The sequence below is a fragment of the Sparus aurata genome, chromosome 17 (genome assembly GCF_900880675.1).
Source record: "Sparus aurata chromosome 17, fSpaAur1.1, whole genome shotgun sequence".
Lineage (NCBI taxonomy): Eukaryota > Metazoa > Chordata > Actinopteri > Spariformes > Sparidae > Sparus > Sparus aurata.
Window position 1 is genome coordinate 22,662,583 of NC_044203.1, and position 13,067 is coordinate 22,675,649.

A 13,067-nucleotide genomic window follows, 5' to 3' on the forward strand; every position below is an offset into this window, starting at 1 on the left:
GACCTTGACACTTGAAATGATATCTGCAGGATGAACGCGATGCCTCTTAAAAACCCTTTTATGAGCTTCTATTATTGATTTTATTAGGAACAGGTTAAAAGGGATGGGGCTCCCTGTCTGACATGTGTCTCTATCTGAGAATAACTGAGGCTCTCGGACACCTGGGACCTCAGCATGTGGCCTGTCACTGTCAGATCAATAGATCATTTCACAAAGGCCCGTGTGGCTCCTCGGGGCCCCAGCTCCACGCCACGGTTCAGGCCTGCAATGGAACGTGGCTATTCTGAGGGAATGCACAGCTGCTGTCAGCATCACCTGTCACACTGTCAATACACACACTTGACATCTCGACATCCAGATGGGTGCTGTGTGTGTGTGTGTGTGTGTGTGTGTGTGTGTGTGTGTGTGTGTGTCAGAGGCATGTACCCACTCACTGTCCATTTTTCAGCGCATGCACAGATGATTTCACTGATTAGCAGCAGTGTTTCCAGTCACCCTTTACTGTCTTCCTTCCTTTTCTTCTTCTCACTGACAGGGAGTGTTTATGATCCTCTCTTAAATACGTCTCCTTTTCCCCAAGGGGGTCATTGCCATCTCAGCAGGCTTACAACATCTCCCACATTCCCCCTGTGCTACCTCAGCCTCTCCCTCCCCACACCCCTCGCTCCCTTATCGATGACATTTCTCACAGACATTTACTGGGAGACCTTTACAGACCTTTCTCTGCGAGGCCACTTACGGCAGCTGCGTGCCGCCTTTCAGACGGTCCGTGTGGATCATCGGGGGAATTAAACTCACCAACTGCCACCATATTCTCTAAAGGAGCTATCAGCCATCTCAGCATTTCTGCGCCGCTCTCCCCCTCCGCTTCCTCCTCCTCCTCTTCCTCATCCTCCTCCTCTCTTTTCCTCCACACTCCCTTCATCTTCCAGATCACAGGCTTCTAAGGGACGCTCGGTCCCACAGGTCTTGCTACTAACAGGTACAAATATGCTCATTTCTTTCAGAGTAACAAGGCTAGGCTACCTCTCTCTGAAGGTGTGAGTGCGTTGGTACACATGGGTGTGTTATAACTTGCATCATGGGGGAGCGTCAACATTCACGTCACTGAGTTGTCTCCTCTGTGGATACACACCTATGGAGGGTCTTTAGGTCTGTTTATTCAGCTCCTTATGGATGCACCTGCGTGTGTGTGTGTGTGTGCGCGTGTGCGTGTGTGTGTGTGTTTGTGCATTCACATCTCCCTTTGTCTGGATTTAATTGAGTGTGTAGGGCCGTAATGGCGTGTGTCTACATGCAGTCGTGTGTGTGTGTGTGTGTGTGTGTGTGTGTGTGTGTGTGTGTGTGTTTATCCTGTTAAGGTGACATCGCTCCTCTGTCTACTGCCTGTTTCCCTGGAGACTGATTGCAACGAGGCATCGCTCTGACAGGAAGAGTACACACAGATTCGTATGCATTACCAGCACATGTAGCGAGCGACTTATCACTACGAGAGTAACGTGTCGTCAAGCGACGCATATTTGCTCTCACATCTGTGTCAACAAGGGTGAGGTGGGGACAATTGGGGAAAAGCCTCATTAAGGTACTACCTTGCTTAGTGTGTGTGTGTGTGTGTGTGAGTGTGAGTGTTTGTGTGTCTGCCAACAGATTGAACTCAAGATGCTCAAAAAGCTCATTATCACTGCATGCTGTCCACCAGGCCATTGATCAGTACACACTAATCACACACTTATGCACAGCTGGACAAAAAGAAACAGGAAAAGAAACACTCACACACACAAGTTACACATTGCGTATAGACACAGATCAAAACATATACCGTAGATGTCAAGGATAGATCCTGTCAGGTTCTACAAACAACAACCTACCATTATGGTTGTACGCAGGCCTCCAACTTCAAGCGACCATTGCTTCAAGTATTTTCTCTTTTTATTGTAGTTGTGAGTGTGCAGCCTGGTTCTGTCCAAATTGAACAAAAACGCCTGTGAACGAAGCTCAAGTTTACCAACTAACACACTGTACATTGTTTGATCAATCTGTACACACACAGAAATGTAACAGCAACAAATGCAGTTGCGTGTTTTTATTCATGTTTCTTGATGAACAACAGTTTGTCATGAAGCCGTTTTCACAGCAGACATTTTGACTCATCACAGTGGGAAGAGCACAGGTGTTGCAGATACCAATGATGACGGGAGTCGTCAGTCAAGTGCCCCGATAAGTCACGGCGGTGTGACAGTGAGCCAAGCATGCACAAAACCAGCACCCTGAAACTGAAGCACCTGAGTGAAATTCAGAGTCGGAGTTGATTATTCACACCTGTGCCTGTACCTGAACACTGCTGCCGGTAACCTCCCTGACACAGTACACAAGCCTTGTTGTATTTATCCTTTATTTAAAAATATAATGCCCTTAAATTCAGTGTCATTTTTTGTCTGCTGTAGCGAACATGGTATGGAATATCAATATTTTTCAGTGCAATGTATCAAAGTTAGAAATTCCAGTTATTCCTTCTCCACTGTTTATGGCTATGCATTCTCTGGTGAACCAAAAACAACTTTCCCTCTTTGACCCCTTTTGCCACCTTTTTGAAAAGGGGACTGACCAGGTGTGAGGCCTCTTCTTGGGTGCATGCATCTCTACCAGAGCCTTACTAAAACAATTGGCTAGGCGACGCACGGAGCTGTCCATGAGCAGGCCGTGTGTCACAAACTGCAGTAAAAAAGCACTATTGAGATGCATGTTCTGAATGTGCTGTGTACGTGTCTCAAGAATGCTCCTAAAACCTGAAGAGTGTCTGAATCTCCCACATGTCATGATCGGAAAATGCTTATTTCGGGATATCCAAATGGAATATGACTGGTATAAAATGTGATATATTGTCATATTCAGAAAAATAGAGGAACATTAGTGTGCATGTTGACAGAGTTGCAGTGATGAAAAGATTTGAGGAAGGCGCTCTGATCGCCTGTTGTTCATCAGTAAGTGGTTAACACTCCCGGAAAAAAAAAGTCAGTTTTACATGACCCTCTTGTGAACCATAAACTTTACATTAGTTATTGAGCTTTAGGGATGTTGGTAAGTTTATTTTTGAACACAGAAGAAGCAGACTAGTTGTTTCCACTTGCTTCCAATCTTTCTGCTGAGCTAAGCTGATTGGCTGCTCACTCTGCCTCCATACTTAATGGACGAACATGAGAGATAGTGTTACCGATCCTCTTGTCAAACTCTTGGAAATAAACTGATTTTAGGCGTGTATTCCAAAATTACGAACTTAATTAAACCTCACAATTTCAAAGCTTTTCAACTTAAACCCACTTCATGCGTGTTACATCTGTCTGCCCATGGCTGCAGAGGTCCACATGTAAACACTACAAACACTCCAACTGTGTGCGTGCTAGAAAACTGAAAGTGAACGCTTGTTTATAAGAGAGGCTCTGTGAGGAGATCTGTTACCATCGTGATCTTTTAGAAACTACAGACTTTTCAGTTGTTGCTGTTCAGTGGAACAAAGGCGGTCTTCTGCTTGCTATCATGAGATCACATCCTGTTTTCAAGTGCCACAGATTGTAGCGTGCATGCATCTGCTGTTTGCAGCTGTCCATGTCCCTACTGAAGTATGAACAACTCCTTAGCCTCACTGCCGCTGTCTTTATCTCAAGTTTAATGCAGATGCATTCATTTAGAACGGCAAACAAGTGTCCAGTTACTAGGAATTAAAGCCAGCCAATTAGAATCGAGAATTCTCAGCAGTTGCGGAATAAAAAGCTGAAAATGAACAGAAGGCAAGCCTGTGTGTGCACACATCTTGTCACAGGCAAGTCATTCACCATACAGGCAGACTAAGTGAAGCAGAAACAGGCAGAAACAAAATGCTCCTGACAGTGTGACGGGCAGCACTGAAAACAAACCTGAACGTCCAGCAGACAGGCTGACGGTAAACGCAGTGAGAGAGCAGAGGGAGGAGGTAAACTCCAAGTAAATCACATATAGTAAGCTGCCTGTGTGTCTAAACAGATGCGCTTATGAAATCCAAGTCTGCATTTTCCCATTAGCACAACAATGTTGGCTTCCTTTGCACCTAGTTTGCCTCTGAGTACAAATGAGATGTTTGGCAGAGGAGAGGCAGATGGAGTCAGGATAAGAGAGCGTGAGCGAATAAAGACCAAAAGACAACTAGAGCTTTGGGCAAACCGATGGAGGAAATCAACGGAGAGCCGAAGCTAGATGGTATTTTCCCATTGTTGTGCAGTGGCCCATAACCATGCTGATATGAGGAACAAATGAACAACACTCACTTCACGCTCTCCTTCTGAGTGTGTGTGTCTATATGTCTGTGTGAGTTTAATAGCAGAACGGACACCGAATCTCATATTCAATCAATATTCATTTTGATAATTATGTGGTAAAGGAAGACTCAACATAGGAGGGTGTCAGTGAGGATTAACAAAACAAGAATGTGTGTGTGTGCGTGTGTGTGTGTGCGTGCGCGCGTGTGTGTGTGTGTGAGTGCTTGTGGGAAGTCGAATTAATACCATTAAGACCATGAAGCATCTACAGAGACGCTGAATAGACACAGTAACACACTAACACACTCTATTTTCCAGGAGGCTGACTTGCAATATATATTCATGAACCCAAAACACAATGTAGATTCTGCTCAATAACGTCTTGGAGGAAAGGCTGAGTAATATGTGTCTAAACTTGGAGCGCATAGTCAAATTAAGAGAGTGGTTGGCGATGAATGCTTAACGGCGTCCTACTTAACAGCAGAGATATCTGATCCAAGAGGCTGCAGTCGAAACGTTCCTCTTCACGAGGACAGTGGGCTGCTGTGTTCGTCATGTGACCTTGGAGAATTAATGCACTCTGGGTTTTTTGTTTTTTTTTTGTTTTTTTTTAGGTTTTGTACTCTGCAATTCAAAACACAGTCCTTGAGCTGATGTAGACAAATGAGTCAATCCAGCGGGCGAGCATGGCTTTTAAAACCGAAGCACTAAATGCAGCAGGTTTTGTTACCGAAGCCCAGAATCAAGCTGAATGTTTTGTTTGACTGCTGATTCCTGACATTTTGCTGCTGACTGCATAATCTTTTTTTGTGAATATTTCACAAGCTGGATGAGCTTCTCAAACAGAATATTGACATTAAAATACCTGGTAAACTACACTGACAAAAGCCAATATCAGTTGAACCCTCAGTCACGCCCACAGATATGGTAGACAAAGTGAGAGCGACGTAGTTTAACCTAAAGCGCACGTATTTTAAAAAAAGGTCTCTTTTAAATCAGAATCAAAAGGAAAAGTCTGTGGATGATATATTTTTTTCTTACAGTCAACAAATCCTGTGAAAAGCCAAAACTGAGGATCCTACTAAAAATCATTAAAGCCTGATGTATATTATACATATTGTATATTATATTGTTGTTAATAGTTTTCCACTGTGCCATAGAGCTCCATGGAACAGAGGAAAACTATTAACAACAATCAGTGAGCCACAGTGTTGTTCTGTGTTCCTTCGTACACCATCCTGCTGGAAATACTCATCACAGCACCAGAGGCGTGTTAATCCACCGCTGAAAATAGTTCCCAATAAATTGTTCTTTGTTCCAGTCTGAGTAATGTTGGCTCAAAACTACAGGGACCTGCCATCTGAGAAATCCCCTAAAACTATGATAAACTACATATTTGTGAATCAAATAAAAGTCATTGGTATTTTCCTCTTCAGTAAACATGGTACAGAAGGAGGAAAACATAACAAGAAGTATTGTTGTTGTTAGTTTTATTATTAGATTTATTGGAAAATAAGAATAACACCAGTCTCATCCTGTATATGCAGGATCTGTTGGTGTTTGACACCTGAAATAGTTCCCATCTATCGAATAATTCAATTGATTAGCTGCAATTCAAAGTCATTGGTAACACGCTAAATAAATGGTTTATAAAACATTACATGAGTTAATTTTTAGTTTAAAGTTAAAGAACTTTGAATGAACTCATATCAACTATACATTTACATTTATAAATGTTGGTTATTGTAAAGTGTTATCTGGTCATTTTTTAATCAGAGTAATAAATAAATTTACTATTTATACTTCTTGCTTCTGTTTACGCTGCATACAGCACTTATTGCATTTTGGATGTTTTTTCCAGGCTTGAAGAAATGTCTTCCTTTTTGCTTTGACAACTTTTTGTTTGTTTGATGATTTTCCCTGTTCAAATCAAGGATATATGATTAATGGTGTGTCATATGATAACTTTAAATAAATAACTATGAATAACTTGACTTGACTTAAGTTAGGCTCGAAATTAATCATATCATGACAGCGGGATAAAGTAAAATAAACGATAATGGAAAAGAAGAATGAGTCTATAGCCAGGCCATGTAAAACCTGTTGTGGCTCCAGAGGAAGCTCTTATGTAATCTGATAAACTACCTCCAGTGATGTCACTCAGTGACTAAGTTGCATTGTGGGTAATGTAGGCACCAGGTTTTGAAAAGCAGTCGACTGGTCAAGCCTTGCACCCCTGTGACGCTGTCAGACCCACTATGGAGAATTAAAAAAAAAAAAAGATCTGAGTTTTTAAAGCTGGGAAAACCATATCTGGACAAAATGTAACTTGATGCTGGTGCTGGATAAAAACTCATAGGATTCAGACTGCACGGAACAGGAATATATGTAGAACATTTCATGACGATTAATCACAACTTGAACCAAAGTGGGGGACGGACCAACCAACGCTTAGACTGACATGGAGTCAAGCCACCAGCATGGCTAACAAGGTTTCCTGATGCATGACAGTTATGGATGAGGTGACAGCAAAAAAAAAAAGAGAAAAAGAAGAAGAAGATGATGAAGTGGAGTAACATTTCCTCCACTGAATCTTTTTATTGTTATTAGTGGTAAACAAAGACATGAAATACACCATGTTTAGATAATTAACACGGTTGCTTTCACATCACTCAGTTTTACCATCTATTTTTTTAAGTTGTGATACCTGCTGCTCAGGCTTCTGACACCTGAATTGATTTATTCATCACTACAGCACATTTTGGATCAAACATGCTGCTAAAAATGTAAATATACTCTAATAGGAACACAAAATCTCAGTAGAGAACAGCGAACAACGATCTAATGTGTTTCTTCCTTTTGATCTTCCGTCTGATCTGTTCATCTTAATGTGGACGATGAGTGTGCAGCTGTTTCTTGTGTGAATGAGCTAATGCACGTATGTTTATACTGTGTGTGCAGGTGCATATCAACCCCAGTAAATGTTGCTGTGCTCTTGAGTGTGCAAGGTGGAGGGGGTTAAAGAAGCCACTGAAGTGCTATGAGTTGTATTGATCGGAAGTTGCCCAGTGCATTGATTATAAGCCCTATGAAACCAGACAAGCAGAGGATTTAAAGCTCAACTGCAGAGTGATATTGACGGCTGGAATACTACCATTCTGCTTCTGCTCGGCGTTTGAAAGTCTCTTTGCAAATGTTTGTTCTTATTGTCCATGCTGAGGTGGTGCCACTACGGTACACATGCCATTTTTAGCAGAGGAGGAGAGACAGAGGACACGGTGTGACATCTGGGACTTGCTCCAAATTGAACCAGACTTGTGACCGAATGTGGTTTATCGTATCATTTTTAAGAGTTTGTGATCTTTTGTAGATGATTATTAAAACACCCGCTTATAGCAGGGATGATACGGAGTGTGTATCGTGTTTGTGCTGCATGTTTCTAAGGGCGCTTGTGTCGATTTTGTCTCCACAGAGCTCCATGTACTCTCTGGCCCTGAAGTGTCTGATTAGTCTGTCCACAGTCATCCTGCTGGGCCTCATCATAGCCTACCATGCACGGGAAGTTCAGGTAAGACACGCGCATGTACATCCACGGGCAGACATGTCTCTACACCCACTGACACAAACTAACTCAAAGGCAGGTGGTCCACATTTTCGTAAATCGTAGATTAGCTTTGCTAGGTTTATTATATTAGGTCATTATAATGCAAGTTGCATGGCTACTGGTGCCAGGTGTGCACTCCCCTCTTGCGCCACTAGCTCATTTTTGTAGATTTCAGAAGTTGCAAGCATGGAGTGGTGCCACTTTTCCCATTAAATACATTTGAGCTCCTGTTCACACGAGTCTCTAGTTATTACAGCCTTAGAGGTGTTGGGAGGTAGATTTTGTCATCCTTGACCATATCCACGTTCGCTGTTTCCCCTTGTTTCCAGTCTTAGTGCTAAACTAAGCTAACCACATGCTGGTTGCAGCCTCATATTTAGGAGGCAGAAATGAAAATGGTATCGATCGTCTCATCTAACTCTTGGCACGAGTTCCAAAAATAGCCACCAGCCATTCCTAGGAGTGGTTCCCTTCGTATGTAAACAGAGTCACATCTGAGCCCTATCCATAGTGTACACATTCTGTTGTCGTCCCTCAGGTTCCTGAGATAGACCAGAGGACCCAGGTGTGTGTGTGCTCCAGCCAATTAATGGCATTAATGAGAGTCGTAGTGGGATCGGCCAAACAGTCTGCATGGCTTTGCATCGAGCAGATCCACACTGAATGTTAAATACACACTCGGCTGATAACAATCCTGTCATTCAATAAAGAAAGAGAGAGAGCAAGAGAGCACACATTAATATACACACACTCATGCAAGGCACACACAAAGCCTCATCCTCTTGTAAGGCTGAAACAATCAATCAGAAATGCTTTCATGCTTCATGATATCTGTTTTGCTGTTTGTCATTTCACTAATATAATGGTACCACGGACATTTAGCCAGGGTTTTCATCTGAAGCCATTTGAAATCGATGCACATTGACTATTTATGGGAGCCTTGTGGGAATCAGACCCAATGAGTGCCCCCACACCAGCTATTACTCCCACCAGCTAAACCACAGAGCAACAATCATCCATCTCACCACATATTAGTTTAATGCGGGGACTTTTTTTTCTTTTTCTTTCATTACATCAGGGACTTGGATGTTGCTGAAAATGTCTATTAAAGTTGCAGCAGGCGTGTGATGGGGATTCTGATGCACTCAGCTCTAAGGTTCAAACTCTCCGTCTGTGGATCAATAACTAGACGGCCGTTGCTTATTCACTGTCATACACAGGCACTGATAGACTGGTAATCAGTCAGTAATGGGAAGCCGCTGTGTATTAAGATTCAAGGAGCCGACTCGATGTATGCACATGTGGTGCACGTGCCGTGTGTGTGTGGTTGAGCATTCATTGATAAAAGAACCCTCGCCTCTCGCAAGTTTGATGTCACATTCACATACTCCCACGCACACTGTGGCTGCTGCACGTGACAGGCACGCTAATACCGCTACAGTAAGGCCGAATGAGAGCGAGAGAGAGAAAATGGTCTTCTGTTAATCTCTGTGAGAAATCATTCCTTTTGATTAAATGAAGTCAGGAGCTCGGGGAGGGTAGTGGGAAGGTATCACGGCAGGCTGGGGGAGGAGATTTCGGGATTTAAACCCCAAATCACTTTTGATAATAACCTGAATGAGGACGGTGATAATTTACGAGCATTTTTTTTTTACTCCGCAGCAGCTGACAGCTTTAAAGGATAATCCCAGTTTATTACAACTTGAGTATTATTGTAGTAGTTTTGGCTATCGTTTCCATCGGTCATTATGTCACTGCACTCTCTGAAATTGCTTGAATTTGGGAACATGGCGAAATTGCAGTCAGATAATCACAAAGGTTTCAAACAGTCCGACGTTTTAGTCATTTTATCTGAAGCACTTAACTTGGAGGTAAAACCAGAGGTGAGCACCCTTGAAATGCTGGAATATGTCCCTGAAAGGTTCAGTCGGCATTTACCTTGTGTATAAGTACAATTATGGTTACCTGAAGGAATAACGGCTAAACAATATAAATATAAATCCCAAGTTATTAAATCGGAATCGTATTGAAAATTATTATGGATAACAGGGGAAACCTGCCCCTTAAACCTGCAGCATCTAGTTATTTGGCTGTTTGGTGGCAGCAGACAAGCTCTAAATACAACACTGACATATTATGATATCTTTTGAGTTTATATGTTGAACCTGTTAGCAAACAGTTGCTTATTTACACATCAGGCTGTTATGGAGCCACATCTGCATTCATTCATTCAGGGTCCAATGTTCATATTCTCCCTCTGGTTTGGTTTTAAGTCGCTCTTTAGGAAAATATTAGGCTCATCAGCAGCTACATTTTCACTGCATGCTTTGTTTTTCTGCTGTTTGGTGATGAGCAGGTAACGTACATTCGGTTTTTAGAGCATTTTTCTGGTTTGTTTTCTTTTTCTTTTTCTTCAGTTCATTTTAACAGCCGTCTAAGGCGTGAACCAAAGAAGTTAAGTTACTGGCTGTAAAATGAAAACAAGGAGCTGAAGAGATCTATAAAGCGGCAGATGGCTGAGGAGAAATGCTCATGATAATTGATCCACGACTGAAATAAACAGATGAGCTTGCTTACGTCTTTGCGCAAAGCCAAAACAACCAAAAACTCAAGAAGTAGCCAAGCTTCGAATATAAGAACGACGCACATGTTCACGCCCCAGAAACATACAGCTTGGTCTTATGTAATTGTTGCAGGCAATCATAATCTCCAAATTCCATATCATTGACGTTTCTGCATTGAGACAAAATCACGATGTATCATAAGAACCCCGACAGGATGCAGAGGATATGATCATTAAGCATCCCTTTTTTTTTTTTTTTTTTTTGCATGTCCCTTACTTCCAATATTACAGGTACAAACAAAAAAGAAGGGGCTGCCAGGCGCAACGTCACATAAACTGTCGGAGAACATCACAGGATCCTTATTTATTCAACGTTAGCAAGCTGCTTGCTGCTGTAGCTTTTGCGGTTTGACATGCCCACAGCAACAAGCGTGAAGAGGGGGAGGTGGTGTTGCATGATTTGTTCCCCGTTAGACCGGGAGAGACATCTCTGTCCAAATAAAAAATCCCACAAACTAAACAGCTCTAAAACTAACTGAATAAAACATTTTCATCACGTTTTTTTTTTTTTTTTTTTTACGCTTACATACAAAACAACAATTCGCTGAGTGAAGCGGGGATGTGCATCCACAGCAGCTCGTTGCGGTGCGCGCAAAAACTGCTTTCATATGTACAGTAGGCAGGCTGCACCTGAAACCACACGTTTCATTACATGCATGTTAGTTTTATCAGTCAGCACCTGCCTGCCGGGCGCCGAGCCTGTTTGCCACTATACATGAGCGGCATGCGAAGTGAGTGTGTCTGTCTCTTATTGTTGGGGGTTTCAGACATAAACACACAGACACACTGAGAAGTAACGCTGTTCGAAATGAAAGGCATTGTTCAATAAAGATCTCACTCTCCGATTACTTCAAATAGTGCCGGAGCATTTTTTGCCCTGCATGTAACAGGATATTACAAGCACGTGCACACACACACACACACAAACACACACACACACACGTGTATATATATATATACATTTGCGGAAAGTAGCTCGGAGAGGCAGGGAGTTGCTCGAGATCACAATGATGTTATCGGGTTTATCTGGCATTTATACCCTCTCTCTCTCTCTCTCTCTCTCTCTCTCTCACTGATCTCCATTCCGCTCTCCCTCCTCGCGTCTCCTATCTCACAAGACTTTTTGTTTACCACCATCAGCGTGCTCCTCTTTTTCTATCTTTTTCCTTTCTTTCTCCTCCTGCTTATCAGATTAGATGTGTCTCCCTTCTCCTCCACTGGGCCTCAATTCAATTTTGCTGTTGAGCCTCACATCACTCCTCCCTCTCTCCTCTCTTCCGCCGTTACCCAGCGCTCAACTTCTCACCTATTTACCCTTCCCCTGTCGTTTACTTTAACACTTGCCTGCACATTTCCTCTTCCTCTCCTCCTTTTTCAGTCTCTGTTCCTCTGTCTCATCTTTCATGTCGTCCTTCCTCTTTTGGATGTTCCTCCCCTCTTCCTCCTCTCTGTCTCCGTCTCCACTGTCTCTTCTAATCCGTCACGGGACAGCCCAGACCAATTGTGCTCAGCATGAAATACAGAGAAACAGCCAATTTTTACTGTAGTGCAAATCATTTGAAATCACCCTGGATCGCACATTTCTCCCTTATTCGCCGCCATCAAAGAAAATAATCTGAGTTCTTATTAACTACTGACAGTAATTAGCTTGTTATGGCATACAGATAATTGTCTTCTGCATAAAACAAACGGGAGCAGGCTGTAACCGTCATGAACGTGTAGCAAAAGTGTGTGTGATTTTCTGAGCTGTCATTGCGGCGACACAGTGAAAAATGACAGTGACAGCGAGCTGACATGAGAAATGTTTGATTGGAAGTGAGAACATTGCAGTTTCCTGTTGTGCTTAGTCAGCAGAGCCACGTCGACACTCCAAGGTTTTGGTTCTCATTTTTAATTCAGCAAACTGGAAAAATGTTTTTAGAACAAATGCAAACATAATCAAAAATGTTGTTGCATTGATTTTCACCAGGTTCCTGTGTGTTGAGATGAGCACAAATTAGCACACTGACACATTCTCTGGAACCTCTCTGAGTCGGATACACATCTGAACATTCTGTTGATAATCTTAGTTAACTTTTGAATGTTTTGAAATAAAAGGAATTAAAACATAAATAATAAATAAATGAATAAGACAGAAAAAAAAAAAAAAAACCTGTTGGTTTCAGAAGCTCTTTTCTGATCAGTTTTGCAGCACAGACAGGCTTGAGACTCTTCAACGCATAAGCTGTACAAAAATATCTTAATTTGGGGGGCTTTGGTTACATTTATGTACAATCACAAACAATAGACTCATCGTTACCATTAGTAAATCATTTAATACCTCATTAGATTCATTTAATCATGAATTATAATTGAAAAGAATTGTAGAGGTTTCAGGGGAATTGTCTGGATTGATGACAAACTGTCCCGAATCCTCTGCCAGCTGTTTAATAAATCCACATTTTGATCCATTCCACACATTCAGAAAACAGTGATTAGACTAATTCCAGTGCTTTATTACAATAAGATATAGAAATTATTGAAATGCTGATTAAGTTGAAAACTGCTGATA

General features: G+C 42.1%; 1 protein-coding gene across 1 annotated transcript in view; it reads left to right on the forward strand.

Moving 5' to 3' along the window:
• The window catches only part of LOC115567566 (small conductance calcium-activated potassium channel protein 2), a 51,144-nt gene that overhangs the window by 7,312 nt on the left and 30,765 nt on the right, over positions 1–13,067 (forward strand). Inside the window, 1 exon segment of the mRNA XM_075488152.1 lies at positions 7,762–7,857. Within this exon segment, the coding sequence (XP_075344267.1) occupies positions 7,762–7,857 (96 nt within the window).